We start from the raw sequence: 19,530 nt of genomic DNA on the forward strand, positions 1-19,530 counted from the left end.
CAAACCTGCTAGTCTGCATGACACTTAACTATTTGTTTTTTAATGGTGTGTGATGTCATGAAGGTGTTGAATCTTATTATTAGAGAATTCTGTATTTATGATCGGTATTTTTAACACTCAAAATCTTATTCACATTTAAAGAGTCACTTGAGTATGTTTATTCGAAGAGTGTTTCTCTTCTCTCAAGGAACGACTTGAGGAAAGCAGACAAACAGCTGTCTGCCCATCCTGGACAATCCGACAAGAGACAACTTTACATGGGAACACAGTCTTGGTCCCTTACTCCCTGGTTTTCTTACTACTTACTCTCACAAAATGAACCATTCTGGATTCAAAACTTCAAATGAGACTCACATAATTTGTTGTATACTGTTATCGGAGTAATTTTGAAACAGATAGTTCTTATTTTGTAAATTATTAGACATGCGAACTGCAGACAGCAACCGGTCGTACAAATTTATTGTCGTGGACTGGAATAAATTCTGAAGTGGACTGTGTCACGTGGTCTCTGTTCTACATTGACCACAGTGCTAAGCACTGAACTGTGAAGAAACTTGTGGTTGATTCATAGGAGCAGGTGTTTGACAGTCTTCTCCCAGTCCAGCACCAGAAACATGCCTCAAGAAACAAAAGTACCCGTAATCTGCATCTCGCCACTTCCGGCAAAATGAACAACGCAGCCATGCAGACGGTAAAAGTTTCGGCGATCCCTCGTGGTCAAAACCGCTCGTTGTCTTTAAGCTTAGCTAAGGAAGCTTCCTACTACACAGGAAAGGATGGTGAGGTCAGGTGCTTCAAGTGCGGCTTGCAGCTCGATGGACGACAGGACAGGATCCTAGAGGTCAGAGCTGCCCACAGGGCGAGGGCGCCAGGATGTCCTTTTAGGGACGAAAGCCTCTGTGGACCCTGCAACATCCCGCTTCCAGTGTACAGTCTAAGTGTTTCAAGCCGCCCACGCCATCCTCAAAAGCTTACTTGGGTATATTTTATTCTAGGCTTATCTTGGTCAAACATGAAACTTTTAAAATGTTTTAATGTGTTAGTAGCTTTTTTCTAGCTTGGCTGTTCACTTGTTTCATCTACTTTGTTGTTTCTTTTTATCTTTCTTTCTTCCTCAATGAAAGCAAGTTACTTATGTTCTTTTTACTGGTAGGAGGAGCTGGAGTTCCAGACACCAGCATGTCGGGTGCCAACGACAACGACGTGAATAACTTTACCCATGAATTCAACGTGAGAAGACGACATTCCATGGGACGGAACTCGCCCCTATTTCCGTCCTTTCAGCCAGGGTCATAGGTCACCAATCATTCCACAATTTTCAGCCCTGTTCCCCTGGCGGTATCCATAGAGGATTCGTTCAGCTGGATTTTTTTTTCACTGGTAGTGTATTGTGAAACTATCTTTTCTACAACTGAATCTAAGACTTAATATCTAGTTTATTTAAGATTATTTGTTCCATATTTTATTCTACTCTTTATTGTTTTTGGTTTTTTTAATTGATTTTTTTCGCTTATGTCATTGTTGCTTGTGTTTTACTTGGTTTTGTTATTGCTTTTGATGTGTGTTTTTTTTTAATTTTTAATTTGTGATGTATTTGGTTTAGCAGTGGTCTAAGATTTTAATTTTTTTAACACTGTAATGGGCAAAAATGTGTGCATGTGTGTGAGATAGAAAAAAGAGAAAGAAAGAGGGAGAGAGAGAGTGAAAGAGAAAAAAAGGTCAACTTAGAGAACTGTAGCTAAATTTCCACTATGGAAGGTCAATTTTGAAGCATACTTCGCTTTGAGAACTATATCTCTCTATCCAACACAGGAGTGACAGACACAGTCATCTGCTACTACTGTGGACTCACCTTGTGTAACTGGCAGACGGGGGACGATTCACGCATTGCCCATGCGCGCCTGCCAGCCTGGCTGTGACTACTTCCGGATCAGGCCGGCCCGAGTTTGGTGCGTGCATGTCAGCGAGAGCTGCGGACCGTCGCCTCGACTGACCCTGGTACAGTTATCTCCACCTCACTCTGGTTCTGATAAAAACGATTCTGTAATCATACTATGGACTACAACTTAAACATTACATGGGAAACTGGCTTCCATACTTGATCCTTTGATGACTAGCCGAGTATTTTGTGCTACTTTCATTAAGAAATAACAAGTTTGTTGTAAATGAAAACATTCCCCACCCTGTTCTTGCCCACTCAGGAGTTGTTTATAAATGGGTTTGTGGCTGGTGGACCAGGGGAGGTAACCGCGACGATAGGACATGGTCAGCGCCATAAAATTAATGCCCCAGCGGGTACTTTGCTGCAAGATAATTCTTATTATTTAATTTAATTCTACCTTACCCACTATATCAAGTAGTATGCCGGTAATATATCAGTGTAATATGTCATACGATATTTCTGTTTCTGTTCTTTTTCAGTCTTCACTTCCATGTCACTGCTGTAAAGCTGTGGGCAAAGAGAAGAATACAGTTTTTCTGGATACAACCATATGTACAACATTGTTCAAGTGTTCTGTGCCATACGAAGAGAGATGATACTAAGGTCGGGGGCAGAACATTTGTGCCCAAAACAATATGGATCGTGATGTCGGAGGTTTCGTTTTCGTGTTTGGCTCCTAGAAGTTTCTACATATCCAGCACAAATTTACTGGGTTTATTGCCACTTGCCAAACTTCTGATAAAGATAAAAATAAGGCTGTACAGTAGTAGCTGACACTCCAATGTGTTCACGTCAGTATGAAACTCGTTTTTTTTTCACGGTTGTCAATTGAAAATTGTGAACAAAATCAAAATATCTGCTTGGATAGACCACGGACGTGTATAGGTGGACTGCTGTTTGCCGAGACCAATGCTTAGTCTCTTGCGAAGTTTTCCGCTGTTAGTCTCGGCGAACCTAAACAATGAATGGGAATGAACCGGAAGCTTTATACACATCTGCCTCGTTTTAGCAGTTAACTGGGGGAAAAAAAATCGTCTGCCAGCAGTCCAGTAATACAAGTTCGTGGACAGACAGTCGGCGACGGCAATGATGGCAAAGATGCTGCTGTGTCAAGAAAAAGCGAGGGACAGGAAAAAAAAGCTAAATTAATATTTATGCCAACAATGATATTTTGAAATTATTTTTAAACTTATTTATATTTCGTCTGAATGCAATATAAAAGCACCGCGCCATTGAGCTGGCTCCCTCAAGTCTCCAACATTTATGAACATTTATGGGCAGGCATGGTGTGTGACAAAGGCCAGCTTTGAGTGACTTTATACGAGAAGAGTTGTGTTCATTTGGAGAAGTCGCTTCAGAGAGAAACTATAATGAAGGGTGCATCCTGTTGTGTACTTGTTAACCACAAAGTGGATGTGATTTAGGAAAGTCTGATACATACATGTTTTACGTTCTTTTCGTAAATAAAGTATGTCAGACAATGCAACTATACCAGTTCTTTTCCAGGGATTAATTTTGTATGTGCATGTCTGTTTATCCTTCTGTCTATGATATCAGCTAATTAGCTGTTAAAGTCTTCCAAAAGTACACTCTATTCGATTATTTAATGTGAAGTATTATTTCAACCAGTTTATAACATTCTTTTGTTAAAAGAAATTTGTGGCTGAAATAAGGTAAGGACTATGCTAAAACTATCATTATGAGATAAAATACAAAATAAACCAAACTTTAAAAGAAATAGAAGAGTAAATATAGTTGATTAAGGGTTGACCACTATTCACGACCAATATCACACCCCACAATACCTTATAACAGCCCGCAAGATCTAGAGGCTGTTGGGGTTGGTTTGAAGTATATGGACATAGAAGGTTAATTCAATTGCAAGTTGTGCATGAAATTAAGAAAGGGTCGGTCTTATGGTTCTTCGGATGACTGACTGTTATTCAACGACTACGAGGCGATCATGCAGAGGAAATAATTCATATTAAACTTGTTGCTATGAAGCTGAACATGGAACATGTCAGATTTGTGTACATGTAACTGTTAAAAATACAATAAAGTTAAAAGTTTCATGCGCAGGCACAACTTTCCACCAACCGCGACTAATGAACAGTTGTCAGGGATTCAAATGATGTTGCTGCTCGCTGTGTGAAACAGCAGTGAGGTTACTCAAGCTAGAGAGGTGTCATATATATATATACACACACACCCACGCACACATACATAAAATAACAAATTTCTTGTGGCAAGGAGCAAGACTGATTTGGTGTCCACTTGTGGTTACAACAGATACTGTGACGCAGTATGTACTTATTTATGGATATGTCTATGAATGTGTATGAATATGTATCCATACACATCTGCATGTCTATGTATTTTCATGTTAATATGTCTCAATGTCATTATGAACGTTTCTTGTAATTAAATATATGGCTACACACTCCTAATTTGGAAAGTATCATTAGTCATTTCTCAAATGCTATTACTAAACTTCTTATTAAACTCTTTAGTTAAAGTTGATGGCTCAGTGCAAACATTTCTTTCACGAACCATTCGTGTCAACTACAGCAATCGCTTGGTTAATTATGAGTGACAACACATCTCACTTTATTAGTAACAGGTCTTATGAAGGATGGAAGAAAAGCTCGTCTGCAAGAAGGACAATTTCGGTAACGATAGATGGTATTTCGATGAAGACATTCGACTTCCTCCTTTACCACCAGGCTTACCCCAAGGGGACCGACTAAACTACATTCGTAATCTTGACCTTAGACCTGACGATGTCATTATTGCTGGCTACCCGAGGTCAGGTAAGACCATCGAGACATTTGCTCTTCAAATTCAGATCATTTTGCTTACTGGTTAAAGGTGTTTGTTTGCATACCTGAATGTGATTAGGAGCAAATTATTGTCCTGTTTGATTATATGTGCTTTGCGTGTCTTGCAAGCCTGTCCTCGCCTTAATGACATTATGTTTCTGAAGGTAACAACTGGCTTCATCAGATGATCTACATGCTGAAAGAAGGGTCTCTGGCTCCACCTCCCTTGTTTGGTCAGGATTCACATGTTGTTATTGAGAACACCTCAGAGAACAGACACATCCTCCCACCTGTCAAACCTCGCGTTCTCTTCACACATCTCCTCTTCAAGGACCTGCCTCGGGCCGTGATGGACAAGAAGGTCAAGATCGTGCACATCACGCGCAACCTTAAGGATGTCTTTGTGTCCTTGCATTGCTTCACAGAGAAAATCGGCGTGTATCATCCCCCTTGGCCAGAGTTCTTTGCCACCATGCTAGATGACGGATGTGAGTCCAGTGTATATGTAACGGCTTACTAAAAAGACTTAAAGTATTTTCGGTAGAACTATTGTCTTTTAAAAAGCAGGGTTTACTTTGCAGTCACTTTATTCATAAAAATTGTGAATACATCTGAACATGTGCTCGAGCCGCCATTTTGCGTGAAATCTGTCTTCTGTTGTATGAAGTGTCGCGCGCATATACAGCAGATGACAAAAGGGCGAAATCAGTCGCAAAAAAATTAATTTTTGAAAATCGCTGCCTCTAAACTCTAATTTTAAAAATCGCTGAAGGTATGACGATGACAGGCTCTTGTGTTTATCTCTAGACTGGTATGGGGATGTCTTTGACCACGTGACAAGCTGGGAGAAGGCGATCGACGATCATCCTGAGCATCCATTTTACTGTGTGGCGTACGAGGAGTTGACACAAGTAAGGAGCACTTGTCCGTCTTCAATAACAATGTCAGTTGATCTAGTTGTACTTTATACATCCTTCAATAGTGAGACATTAGGAAAAATATAAAGCTATGTAAATAATTAACTGTTTGGCAGCTCAGGTTCTGTGTTTGGTTGAGTGGCTGCCAATCGCAGGCTGAACCGTTGATTTGCTCCTGGTTGTTTGATTCATTTCAAAGGACGCAGTTGGCCATCTGGAACACATTGACCAGTTCCTGGAGACACACAGAGGAAGACCTTTCTGCCAGGCGGTGGTTGAGAAGTGTCACATCGACAACATGGTCAATCTTCGAATGGCACAAGACGCTGTCATTGATCGCAACATGCTTTTCAGAAAAGGTAGTATAACATAACTGCCATCTGTGTATCTAAAATTAAAAGTTAATATCGACAAGATTAGTCAGACACATGTAGAGCCACCTTTTTGTTGTATCTTCCATGGGACAACGTGAAGTCATCAATGCTCACTTTGCTGTTGATGCGCATGCGTTTAGCTGATGATGTCTTCTTTATGCACATTGTAACTTTTGTTGTTTTTCAAAACTTGTTTCTTTCTGTCCTTTCTGTTCTAATCTGCTTGGTACAGATGCACAGCAAAACATTTTTCATGCATGGGAAAAAATGAAAAGACATGACAGTCTACCTTCCTGTATCTGTAGGCCATAACTATCTTTATAAAATCAAGTGAAACGTATTTATCTTAATTATCTGTAAAATTTTGCATCTCTTGCTATCTCCTGCTCTTCGATATTTCTAACATGTCATGTGTAATATCTTCAGGAACTGTAAAAGACTGGAAGAACTGGTTCACCGTGGCGCAGAACGAGGAGTTCAAGAAAGTTGTCGGAAAGAAGTTGGCCGGCTGTAAAAGTCTACATATTTACGAACTTGAATAATTGGTGGAAAATTGCATATCTTCGCCATTTTGACTTCTGTTAGAAACTCCAGAACTTTGTCTTTTACTTAAAGGTCAACACGAGGGCAATATTCTTTCTCTATATTCGGGTTTAGTTTATTTTGAAACAATAAATAAAATAAAAAATTAAACTTTAGTTGCAAAATATAATCTTTCTTGCTGGATAAGGATAATGGTGATAATATTGTAGTGTTTGTGACTGTGTCACGATGTTACGAGTAGACTAGAACGGTGTAGAAAGTGTTGATGTTCATAGCTGCTGCTTTATTCCTTTTTGTTGTCATAGTTTAACAGCTCCTTTTTTTTTCTTTTTTTCTTTTTTTTTTTTGGTAGGACGAAGTTCGCACGGCACGTTGGAATAAAGTTAATTCACTGGTGTTTGTAGCCAGCATCTTTAAGAAATAAATACAAACTCCATTAAACTGTATGACCGAACACTCACCAACAGCATCTTGTGTCCCTGTCTGTTTTCTTTGACTGTTTTCTTTCCCTTCAGTCAGCTCATCCAGACGATGCTATCTTTAGATTATCCGCCCTTTTGTCACTTCTTGCTTTCTTGACCCATCCAGGTGCGATTAAGAGACAAATAAATAAATTAATTAAATTAAATAAAATTTCTCGTCGAAATATGTTTTATGATACTTTATGCTGTATTTCACTGAACACTCGCCTAAACATAAAAGTTTTTACGAATATTGCACTAAAAAGAAAGTAAAATTAACAAGCGTTTTTTCCCAATGGAAAGCAGATAGAAAATTTTAATTCACACATTCTTTCTCTCTTTTTGGTTCTTTCTTACTCAAATGCTTTCTTTCTGCCGTCCATTTTTTTTAATTTGCTCGCTTAAAGACCAACCTAAGCAGTTAATTAATGGATGAGCTTTGGAAGCTGAAATTTACCGGTTAGTTTTATATCACCTACATCTACTGATATTTGAAAAAAAAAACCCGCAAACGGTTGAGGTTGGTCTTTAACACAAATTGAATGAATTTTGTCACAGGCACTTCAAGGGGTTGTGATCTTTTATTCCTTTAATGCACTCTGACCTGAGGCTCAGAAAAATTAGGGTATTAAATACTGACTGAATGTCTTTTGTCTATTTGCATGTCTGTCTGCATATGCGTTTGTCTGTGAGCGCAGTGCATGCGCATATGAGATACACGCTTGAGAAAGTGAATCCAAATCAAAAAGGAATGTATGCACCTGTTAACTTTTGCATAAATATTATTATGTTTGTGTAAAGTATTCCAATCGTCCGGTCTACGTGTGCATTCGTCATTTTGTCGGCGCACGCGCGTGCACACACACACACACACGCACACATATCTGTATGTTTTCTAAAAGTGCACAATACACGTGTAACTAGAGTTCATGGCTTCGGTCACTCCAGAGACCTACTTTACTTGTCACAAATGCATTTTATAAGGATTAAAGATTTGCTTAGAGCTTGACCAAACTTTCACAACGCAAAAGTATTTTTTTTTATTTTTTTTTTTTTTGCTGCTGTAAACAGTACACAAAACACCAAACCCAGACCGAATACACACGGTAGCGGGTGGGAAGCGCGGGGCAATGACGTCATGTGGCTGCCGAGCTGCGCACGCAAATCACGTTCAGTCTCGGCTTACCTTATCAGGTGTGAGCCGCCGCTCTCTGCATGGTCTCGGCTAAGCAGTGGAGCGTGTAAAGCACGTGCAGGTAGATTAAAGGTTTACTACACAACTAGTGTCTGACAGGAGCTTTCCAGCTGTCTCTCGGCTAATCACGGAGGACGTTAATTATACTTAGTGTCTTTTTCAGGTACACATGTGCATGTAGTCTTTGTTTTTCCACACGCACACACACATATAACTGTAAGTTGGTTCAATTGAACATATAGAGTGTTGATCGGATCATGTGTAGGTCCTCAAAATGTCACTTAGAATTGTAATATTCCTGATCCTCTTTAATAGGTTTCTTAAAGCTCTTTAAATCATCTTATTTATTCTAGCTTTTTTTTGTCCTTCAACAGAAAGCCCCACACATTCATTCAATCTGTGTTTGTTCATATCTATTCATATCCACATACTCAGCCTTCTCAACTGGTTTTATATATATATATAAAACAGGTTAAAAGGCTACAGAGCACTTTTAAGTCAGCTTGTGAGGTTAACTGCACTTTATGCATAGGGCAGGTTGAGTCGAACGTTCTTTAACTGGATTTGTTTCGGTTTGGATATCCCGCAGGGAACCTCTTTCCATAACTCTACTGAAAATATTTTTCAACCTCTCTATGCCGCAGTCGAATCACCAACCCACTGTTAAACATCTTTACAAAATAAACAAAAATTAACTTTATGAGAAACCATTGAGTGAACTACAAATCTGTGATGTTGACTGACAAGATGGACGTGAAGGGCGTGCATAGAATCAAAGATGGCCGTCACATGTGTGTATGCGTGTATGTATATGTGTATATTATATATGAATGCAAGAGTGCTTGCATTAATGTATATATCATATATTAATGTGTGCACTTTTATCAAATGAATGGCTGACTGCAGCTCAAACTGGTTTAGCTGTATAAGTAGGTGGAGAATATGCCTGTGCGACCTTTCGTGCCGTATGCTGATTTTCTCGATTTTATTAAGATTGTATTTCTCTTCATAATGTGTTTTGATGTTTCTAAAGCCCCCGGAGGAAGAACATAATTTTTCTTTTATCTCGAATCTGACATTCTCGCCTCATGCAACAAAGGTAAAGTTATGTTACATGGCTTTGAACTGTTATTTGCGATTAAAACAGGTCACCGTGTGGGTCAAATGTTGTTGGTCACCCATTTCACGGTTAGGAGTCGAATAGTGCTGGGACACGTGACACTGCCACTAAGGTTAAAATTCATTCCACGCACAAGGATATACTCTGTACTATTCAGAATGTTCTAATGTGAGCTGATTAAACACACCGAAATACACAATTTTATCCAAGAATACCATGACAGTAAACATTTAGAAGGTTGGCGAAGGGTGATGAGATACATTTTCCTTTATGAGCAGCAGTTGGGTCTTAGTAAGATGAATAGAATCTGCATAAAGGATGAATTTGGCAACGATCGGTGCTTTCTTGGCGAGGACATACGGCTTCCACAATTCCAAAAAGACAATCTTAGCCTCGAGGACCGCTTGAGACTCATCCACAGCTTTGACCTTAGACCTGACGACGTCATTGTTGCCGGTTACCCGAGGTCAGGTAAGAGAATCACGTCCTCCCCTACTCAAAATTCAGACACACACAATAGTTTGTTTTGTACTTTTATATCTACGCTAGTGTTTACTGTTTTCTGTGTTTCATTCCAATGGACTAATAAGCTCTGTGTGTGCGTGCAGAGGTGTGTGTGTACTTTAAGTACGAGATAAATCCCAGCCAGCACACTTCAGTTTCGTGGCAGGAGACCATAAAGAAAAAAAGAAATCTCACAAGTTTACATTTTAATTATGTAATTAAAATAAATCTGAATTTATAGAAATAGGTGGTATATTGTGGTGGCAGGTGAAACATTATTTTTTATTGTTTGAAGGTAACAACTGGCTTCATCAGATGATCTACATGTTGCTGGAAGGAACCCTGGACCCACCTCCCTTGTTTGGACCGGATTCTTATGTAAACCTGGAGTTGCCTCAGACACTAGTCGCGTCCTCCCACCTGTCAAACCTCGCGCTCTTTTCACGCACCTTCTCTTCAAGGACCTGCCAAAGGTCGTCACTGAAAAAAAGGTCAAGGTGGTGCACATCACCAGGAACTTCAAGGATGTCTTCGTGTCTTTGTATTGTCTTACAGAAAAATTTACTAGATGCCAATATCATCCACCGTGGCCAGAGTTTCTTTCTACTATGCTAGATGATGGCTGTATGTCATTCAGATTTGCATACCTTAAGTTTTCTAAAAGACGAAATTACACAAAAAAATATTATTGTCTGGTTATATATTGTACAGAAAATTCGAAGTAACATAAGTCTTGTGATAACGGTGTAGCAAGTAAGCCTTTCTCATGAAAATAAACAGTTTAAAAGAATAGGTTTTGTTTTTGTAGTTTCTTGGTTTTATGATAAACCTTTTGATTAAAGTTACGAGCTTTCAAAAAAAGTAGAGAAATATTAGGTTCTGCCAGGCGGTGGTTGACAAGTGTCACATCAACAACATGGTCAATCTTCGAATGGCACAAGACGCTGTATTAAATCGAACAATGCTTTTTCGGAAAGGTAAATGATATATGTAAAGACAAAATTAAAGTTAATCTCTCCGTGTAAAGACAAATTGGCCACTTCTTCAATTTCTTCCTTTCTACTTTCTCACTTTCTTCATAAACAAAGTCACAGCTGGGAGTGTGGCTCGGACTTCTTAAAACCTTAATTTTTGAGGTAGGAAACAGATAATCTAAATAACTATTTATATGTTATACATACACGTATATACAGTGTTGTCCATAGGAATGGGAATCCCATGGGAAACGTCCCATGGGATGGGATGGGACAGTACACATTTGTATTTCCCATGGTAGTCGATACTTGATATTGCAAAATAAATTTACTGTTATTTCATTCATCAAGGATTTAAATCTTTCCTCTGAATCATCTATTGTATGTGAAGTAGCAGGAATTATAGAACAAAAGCCGAAAAGTGGTTTTCAGTGCTGTCCATAGGATTGTTAATACCATGGGAATCCCATGGGAAACATCCCGTGGGATGGGACGGGATGGGACAGGCATAAATTGCCATGGGATGGGATGGGACGGGATAGAAAAATATGTCCCATGGACAACCCTGCGTATATACACAATATATCTTTACAGATTACTAATTGCTAGTCTTTACTGAAGTGCAAGTTTCAGCTTCACTTTAAAGACATTAAAAACAGAAATAATTTGTGTTTATACTTTATAACCTGACATTAAATATTGTGTATAATGTAAGTATTTTATGTGACATATAATGCAATTTGTCACGCATTTAGAACTACACAGAGAAAGTTTAAAAAATGACCATTTTTCTTGTTATAAATCCTACCCTTTTTTCTTCTTTTCAGAAAATAAACAGCTGAATTATCAGCTCGAATGCATACACATAAACACATCATGGTTTTCAACAATGTGGTTTTTACATGTAGCTGTCTATAATTAAAAAAGTCAAAAACTAAATATACATATTCATTCACACTGTACTGCAAACAATGACTCATAAACAAAGTCACAGCTTGGAGTGTGGCTCAGACTTCTTTAAATCTTTATTGTTGAGGTTATAGCGAGGTGAACAGGAGTTCAAGCGATGAAAGTTAATCAAGGTACAGGGTTTATACGACTGCTGTGCACGTAGCAGCTCAGTGTGCAGACCAACCACCTCACAACTTGTCGACTACCCGGCGGTCCCGTTACTACAGGCAGAGTACATGTTACTTTACCAGCGACACTTCTTAGTTTTACTCAAATCCCTTGTGTTAGTAAGATGGATATGGTGTGCATCAAAGATAAATTCGGCAACGATCGGTGGTTTATTGGCGAGGACATACGGCTTCCACCCTTAAAACACGAACTTAGCCTCGCTGACCGCTTGAGCTACATCCACAACTTTGACCTTAGACCTGACGACGTCATTGTGGCCGGTTACACGAGGTCAGGTAAGAGGATCACGCCCTCCCATACACAAAATTCACACACACGCACCGCTTATGCCATATAGTTTGTTTTGTACATTTATATCTATTTGAGTGTTTACTGTTTTCTGTTTTATTCCAATATGCTCCTTTTGTGTGCCAGCGTGCCTGCGTGCGTGCGTGTGTGTGTGTGTGTGTGTGTGAACTTTAACTATGAAATAAATACCAACCAGCACACTTCAGTCTGGTAGCAGGATCCCGTAAAGGCGATGAGGGTCAACTTTGATTACATTCAGTTTTTTTAAGAAAATGAATAATTTTATCATAACAGAGTTATACTCTGCTATGTTAAACTAAAAGTGAGAAATGGTCTTAACAACATTTTAAACAAGGTATCCCATAGTGTTAGTTCGGATATCACTCGAAAAATGGAAAATTCAAACGCTGTTTGTTACCGTATTCTTGTTGGAACCCGTCATACCACGAAACAAAACTGAATTTGCAATCTCTGTAACTGCTAACTTATACATTAATCAATCGTCAGGTTACACTAAGAAGTTTTAAAGTAAACAAATCTGTTCGTTAATCCTGAAGTTATCCAATTGGATAATTAAATAATGACTCCTAAATGAGTAGAACAGAAATGGAAATGAGTGATTGTCTCCTTCCTTTCTCGAGTTTTGAAAAAAATGCATTGTGGGACTGTCAACAGATTGTAAATATGCTTTTCGCAAAGTTGACATGCATATGAAAACCTTCTTAAATCACTCAATTTGTTCGGAACATAATAAATAATTTTAGCTTCCAAAAAAATCTCATAATTTTGCATTTTAATTATGTAATTAAAATAATTCTCAATTTATAGAGTTCGGTGTTATATTGTGGTCAGGGCCGAGGGGCAGGCGGACGAGGCATCTGCCTAGGGCCCCGCGCTTTTGATTGATATGGTAACTAGGCATATGGAAGTGTAGTCAGCCGTATCACATTCTCGCTGGACGCGCTTGATTAATGCAAGAGAAATTGCACAGGATTTGGATACAGAACCAGTTTTTAAAGCTACACGAATTAGAAAGAGAAGGAGAATGTTTGATTACGAACAATACGAAGGAGAAGATGTAGGAGGAAGAAACGGCCAGGAGGATTTCAGCATCAACTGCTTCAACATGATAGTGGATACAGCAATTGCGTCTCTTCAAAGAAGATTTGAACAATTAAGGAATCATAATCAAATTTTTGGATTTATCTACAACTTCAAGGAGTTGCCAAAGTCGGTGTTGAAGTCATGTGGGAAGAGTTTGGAAGATGTGTTAACACATGGAGAAAGCCGAGATGTCGATGGATACATGCTTGCCGAGGAAATGGACGTATTGAAGTATGTTTTTCCAGATTCTGTGCATGGAGACCTTCGTAAGATGTTGACTTTCCTCCCCATTAAAGGACGATCATTCGATTTTCCGAATTTATGGATTGCCTTAAGAATTGCCCTCACAATATTTGTGACAGTAGCTTCCGGAGAACGAAGTTTCTCGAAGCTGAAATTAATTAAAACTTACCTGCGGTCAACGATGTGCCAAGATCGGCTGAGGAACATTGCCTGTGGCCATACTCTCCATCGAGAACAGTGTTTCTCGGGAATTAGATTTAAGTGAACTGATTGATGATTCTGCTTCAATGAAGGCCAGGAAAGTTCACTTGTAAATATTTTTTAGTGTTGAAAACTTACATGTTATATTATGCCGTATGTTTACGTGTTGCTATGTTATTTGGTTACTAAATCTAAATGTCTTTCGCATGTACGTGTGTCGGTGTGTGTGTTGTGTGTTACTTAATGGCGTATGCAAACCCATCAACTCAACCTCAACTACGACTGCAGACTGTTGCCTGTCTGTAGGGTTCCCTTCGTTGTAACCTATTGACGAACGTTACAAATAAATTAATCGTAGCCTTATGTTGTAATGTGTATGCAGCGTGTTGTCAATGATAAAAGACGAGATATCCCTGAGGAAAAAAGTGACTTTAGATCCCAACTAAAACCGTGTGATCGTGGCGTGAGGGCCCCGCACATGCCCTTTGCCTCGGGCCCCGCGGGGGCTAAGAACGGGCCTGATTGTGGTGGCATGTAAAACATTATTTTCTATTGTGTGAAGGTAACAACTGGCTTCATCAGATGATCTACATGTTGCTGGAAGGAACCCTGGATCCGCCTCCCTTGTTTGGACCGGATTCTAACGTGGTCCTGGAGTCAGCCTCAGACACCAGTCGCGTCCTCCCACCTGTCAAACCTCGCGCTCTTTTCACGCACCTTCTCTTCAAGTACCTGCCAAAGGCCGTCACTGAAAAAAAGGTCAAGGTGGTGCACATCACGCGGAACCTCAAGGATGTCTTCGTGTCTTTGTATTGTATTTCAGAAAAACTTACTACATGCCAATACCATCCACCGTGGCCAGAGTTTCTTTCTACTATGCTAGATGATGGCTGTGAGTCATTGAGATTTGCAAGCGTTAAGTTTTTTTAAGACGAAATGAAACAAACAATATTATGCTTTGCTTATATTTTGGAAAGAAAATACTAAGTAACACGAGTCTGGTAATAACGGTGTAGCAAATAAACGTTTAAAAAAAATGAACAATCAGTTTAAAATAATTTTTTTGTAGTTTCTTTGTCTTCCGACTTACGTTTTGATTAGAGTTACGAACTTTCAAAGAAAGCAGAGACATATTTACTTGCATTAAAGTTATTTACTGCAAAGAAGTTGTCGCAAATATTTATAATTTTACTAAGAATTTTAAAATAACTCATAATCTTTAGTGGGGTATGGAGACGCCTTTCACCACGTGACAAGCTGGGAGAAGGCGATCGACGATCATCCTGAGCATCCATTTTACTGTGTGACGTACGAGGAGTTGTCACAAGTAAGATCATCAGTGTCGTTATTCCTCGTATACAGGGACGTCACAGTACGTCACTGCTCTTGCACACTCTCTCATGCGCATGGCGACATGAATGGCGAGGGAGATTATATATAAATGCTATAAATATAAACACAATATATTATTGGATACTTCTATATATCTCTCTAAAAGAGATAAACATATTTTCTCTAACATTTCTAAAAAAGAAAAAGACTACCAACAGTCACCTACACAGTTTCACACACACACAAACACACACACACTGTTAAAGAGTGGAAAAGCGCTCTTCCTGGTAAATAGTTCTTTCCAAATGGAGCCTTGGCTTCTAGAAATGATGTAATGGCTAGGGAACCAGTAGGAGAAGATTTCTGTAGTCCTCTCAATACTGAGGAGAGAAGAATATGAACGTTGTTCACTGTCAGAATGGAGTTCACCCCCCCCCCCACCACACGCCGAGCATCTTCCTACGCCACTGTGATGATGTAGTTGGTGAGAGAAGTCTGTGATGATGTGAGAGCATTAAACCTCTTACCCCTGGTGTATGACATAGTGGTCTTTGTGCAAAGACTATCATCATGTTAGTCTTGACCATCTAAACAAACAAGTTTTATCTTGGTGGACAGAACCTCGAACGACACAGACCGAATGTTACAACGTTGTTAATCACGTTGTGATAAACCGACTAAACACAGACCTCGAAATTCCTCACACAGTCACTGGTTTGTTGTCCTAGTCACAAAACTGGTACTTTCATGTGAATATATGTAAATCAAATAGTTTGCAGTTAAATTAATTCGCTAGTTGACTGTAGGTTTTTTCTGTGGTTATATTTGTTGCTAGATAGTTTGCTGTTGGACTGTTGGTCGTCTCGTTGTCTGTGTTCTTTTGATTGTTTCTTGTTTCTGTGTTATTTTCATGTTTTTGGTTTAATTGTTTATTCCATTCAGAATGGTGTTGATCAGCTGGAAAGTATTGACCAGTTCCTGGAGACACAGAGAGGAAGACCTTTCTGCCAGGCGGTGGTTGAGAAGTGTCACATCAACAACATGGTCAATCTGCGAATGTCACAAGACGCTAAATTTGATCGCACCATGCTTTTCAGAAAAGGTAAATGATATCTGTAAAGACAGAATTAAAAGTAATATCTAAGCGTAAAGACAATTTAGTGTTTTCTTTAATTTCTTCCTATTCTTCCTTTCTCTTTCTTCCCTCTTTTCAAGGAAAACTGAAAAAGCGTAACTGATCTACGACTTTAATTTTAAATTTTTCAGAAAAGTTAATATTAATAATGGGGACAATAATGAGGGTAGCAGACATAATAACAACAACAACAACGATAATAATAATGATAATAAATTTTTAATCAGAGCATGAAATCAACCATTTATGCTCATCAAAATTACAATACTAAAGTGTGAACACAGCCAGGCCTAATTGGCAGTATAACGTTCATACTCTAGCGCGGATATTATTTCTTTAATTTCTGTTAAATTTACAAGAGGTTTTCTACCCACTCACCTGTTCTGACAAATGCTCTATGAGTCAAACTATTCATGTGTAATATCTGCAGGAGTTGTAGGAGACTGGAAGAACTGGTTCACTGTGGCGCAGAACGAGGAGTTCGAGGAGGTCGTCCGAAAGAAGATGGCCGGCTACAAAAGTCTCCTTCGTTACCAACTTGAATAATTAAATCAACACATTGCAAATCTTACTACCAGCAGATAGTGTCTTTTATCAGACAATTCATTCTTCGTTCTTCTCGATATTCCAGACTTTGTCACTATTGTTTCAGTACTCATAAATGTCTGTAAGTCCCTACCCCATACTGATGATCTGTCTACTGTTGTTATAATGAGTATACAAGAAAACGACGTTTTTTTTCTCTATGGAAACCAGAAACTCTAGATACCGACAGGAAGCACAGTGTTTTAGTGCGGACACATAGCTATCGATAGATATCGTCTCCAAAAAGTAATAATAAAGCCACGTAATCGATGTCCATAAAGTTAGCCAGTCTACAGACACTTATAAGTGTACAGACTACATACTCACAAGAACAATAAAGTATTGTCAATGTGGTGAACGATAGTCATTACATAGAGCTGTCTGAATGATGAAGAATTTACCTCGTATAAACAGATGATTCGTCTAATAAATGTACATCCTCTATGTTTGATATTGAAAATCAGTGATTGATGCAGCTTGAAGACGAGACGCGGTGTAAAACTATATTGTAACTACTGAAGATGCATACATCTATTCTAAGACAAAGTAAATAATATCAAATCCAATTAGAAAAATAATATTATAGATAATTTTTTTCCGGAGACTTCTATTTATAATCAGAAAATTGAATTCAACCTCATATTTGAATTCCGTCGAAAGCACCGATGATCCCATTCTGTCTCGTCAGGCGTGTTGGTGTGCACGGCTTGGTGTATGTCCAAACTATGAATGTGTGATTAAGACAAAAGAAAAAAAAATATTGTGTGTTGTCGGTGGCACGTGTCGCCAGAATTGACTTTCCTTGAAAAAAGTGGGAAAGGAGTGAAGGTAATTTTGTGAAACGTTCTTTAAGACAGTGGTTCTCAAAGTATTTCGGACCGCGGACCACTTTACTTAAGTAAAACATATGGCGGACCACCAAGGCCTAAAAATCCGTCTGTACTATGAATTTTAAATTTAAATTGCCGCATTTGTTTCATTACAATTCAAAACTAAATGTCCTTTTGTGACAGCAGTATAGTGATAAGTTTACATAAAACTACGTACCTCGTTATTTGTGATTAAAATGTTAATGTGAGGAATGCATCACTTTAAACATCACTTTGCTGACATATGACGACTGTCAGCCGCGGACCACCTGACTTATGCCGTACATCGCCGAACACTCAAGTCCTTTAGTGGACAGTTGAAGTCTGTACTTATCCAGTCTTACAACTGCAGGTCATACCTGAATCAATGTGCTTTACATACACCAGTACTTACGAAGGAACATTAAAGCACACCATCAGTGTGACTTTTTGTGAAGAGTGGCTGTATCCGATGCAGATTTGTATCCGAAAGTGATGATTAGTTAATACAGGAGCTCACCCGAGACGATGATTGACGGATTATCCAAAATGGGTGAGTAGTTAATACAGCAGAAACTAATAAACCGACGGTCACAGAGTTATCCAAGAGAGCAGATCGTCGGCGTGTTCGCATGAACTGTCGACTGGTGAATTATAAGCAAAAGAACCAGGCGGGTGAACCGTTTATTCTGCGGTTCCCCCCAAAATTATGAATTAATATATTGAAATCAAACAACAGCACTATGGTTCACAACTTGCATGCAGAGCAGCCTTACTGTGGTGAGTTCAAGGAAGTCTATTATTTCAAAGCTACCTTTCTGTAGAGAAGATGTTGACGGCACTACCCTGTGGTAGTACAGGTGTTAATGTCACTCCTCAAGGTATCGCTAATACTTCCCAGGTCTGTCGTCGTACACAGATATCCGCTGCATGCCGGGAAAACGTTTTAGAATATTATAATTATACGTCCTAGAGAAACTCTAAAATTATTCTGCGTCACGACGTGATGTCAAAATGTAGGCTGACGTCATACGTCACGTGTCTCCATTCTACATGTGCTTGAATGCTACAGTGTTTTCTCCTTTATGTATTCATTCATCTACGAACAGAATTACAACCTCAGACTCTACTGTGGTAACAACAATGTTTCGACCACGTGTGTGCAGCGTGTTAACTAGGTCAGGCCGTGCGGTCGGCAACACCAGAGAGGTACTACTGTACACAGACTAAGAAGTGCGAAGAAATCAAACGAAAAGGAAAAAATCCGAGGGTGACTGACATTCTAGATCTTTGTGACCAAAGTAGGGTTTTCAATTAAAAATGAATAAAAAAAACCTGATTAAGTATTTTTTTCTAAAAATAACCTGCTCATAAGCAGATAAGCAGATAATCTAAATAACTATTTATATAATTATGCATACACTTATATACACAATACATCGTTACAGATTACTAATTGCCAGTCTTTATTGGTGTGAAAGTTTCAGCTTCACTTTAAAGACATTAAAAACAGAAATAATTTGTGTTTATACTTTATAACCTGACATTAAATATTGTGTATAATGTATGCATTTTACGTGACATATAATGCAATCTGTTACGCATTTAGGACAGAACAGAGAAAGTTTTAAAAAACCTGACCAGTTTTCTTTTCATAAATCCCTCCTTTTTTTCTTCTTTTTGGAAAACAAACAGCTGAATTAATAACTCAAATGCATACATACACATACACACACTGCATTGTTTTCAACGATGTGATTTTTACATGTAGCTGTCTGTAATTAAAAAATTCTAAAACTAACAGG

At 38.7% G+C, this 19,530-nt stretch overlaps 3 protein-coding genes across 3 annotated transcripts in view; all 3 read left to right on the forward strand.

The window, feature by feature from the left end:
- The window catches only part of LOC112566690 (baculoviral IAP repeat-containing protein 3-like), a 48,554-nt gene extending 40,850 nt beyond the window's left edge, over positions 1-7,704 (forward strand). Inside the window, exons 5-10 of the mRNA XM_025243010.1 lie at positions 2,422-4,244; positions 4,557-4,752; positions 4,926-5,249; positions 5,569-5,672; positions 5,878-6,037; positions 6,479-7,704. Coding sequence (XP_025098795.1) covers positions 4,575-4,752; positions 4,926-5,249; positions 5,569-5,672; positions 5,878-6,037; positions 6,479-6,594 — 882 coding nt within the window. The 5' untranslated portion in view covers positions 2,422-4,244; positions 4,557-4,574 and the 3' untranslated portion in view covers positions 6,595-7,704. The remainder of the gene's footprint in view (positions 1-2,421; positions 4,245-4,556; positions 4,753-4,925; positions 5,250-5,568; positions 5,673-5,877; positions 6,038-6,478) is intronic.
- Positions 7,705-9,536: 1,832 nt separating this feature from the next.
- On the forward strand, positions 9,537-10,540 carry LOC112566694. The gene is made up of 2 exons (XM_025243018.1): positions 9,537-9,842; positions 10,171-10,540. Exons 1-2 carry the CDS (start codon positions 9,623-9,625, stop codon positions 10,488-10,490), a joined length of 540 nt encoding a protein of 179 aa, XP_025098803.1. The 5' UTR covers positions 9,537-9,622; the 3' UTR covers positions 10,491-10,540.
- Positions 10,541-11,906: 1,366 nt separating this feature from the next.
- On the forward strand, positions 11,907-17,230 carry LOC112566685 (sulfotransferase family cytosolic 1B member 1-like). Its single transcript, XM_025243004.1, has 5 exons — positions 11,907-12,264; positions 14,388-14,717; positions 15,049-15,152; positions 16,100-16,259; positions 16,723-17,230. The coding sequence occupies exons 1-5, from the start codon at positions 12,093-12,095 to the stop codon at positions 16,836-16,838; spliced, it is 882 nt and encodes a 293-aa protein (XP_025098789.1). The 5' UTR covers positions 11,907-12,092; the 3' UTR covers positions 16,839-17,230.
- Positions 17,231-19,530: the final 2,300 nt, after the last annotated feature.

The sequence above is a fragment of the Pomacea canaliculata genome, linkage group LG6, assembly GCF_003073045.1.
Source record: "Pomacea canaliculata isolate SZHN2017 linkage group LG6, ASM307304v1, whole genome shotgun sequence".
NCBI classification, from domain to species: Eukaryota; Metazoa; Mollusca; class Gastropoda; order Architaenioglossa; family Ampullariidae; genus Pomacea; species Pomacea canaliculata.

Excerpts from the sequence above, each read along its gene's own strand:
- LOC112566694 (XM_025243018.1), top strand. The coding sequence starts at position 9,623 with ATGAGATACATTTTCCTTTATGAGCAGCAGTTGGGTCTTAGTAAGATG. Across the intron at positions 9,843-10,170 it reads TGCCGGTTACCCGAGGTCAG|GTAACAACTGGCTTCATCAG; the intron begins GTAAGAGAATCA and ends TATTGTTTGAAG.
- LOC112566685 (XM_025243004.1), top strand. The coding sequence starts at position 12,093 with ATGGATATGGTGTGCATCAAAGATAAATTCGGCAACGATCGGTGGTTT. Across the intron at positions 14,718-15,048 it reads TACTATGCTAGATGATGGCT|TGGGGTATGGAGACGCCTTT; the intron begins GTGAGTCATTGA and ends CATAATCTTTAG. Across the intron at positions 15,153-16,099 it reads CGTACGAGGAGTTGTCACAA|AATGGTGTTGATCAGCTGGA; the intron begins GTAAGATCATCA and ends TATTCCATTCAG.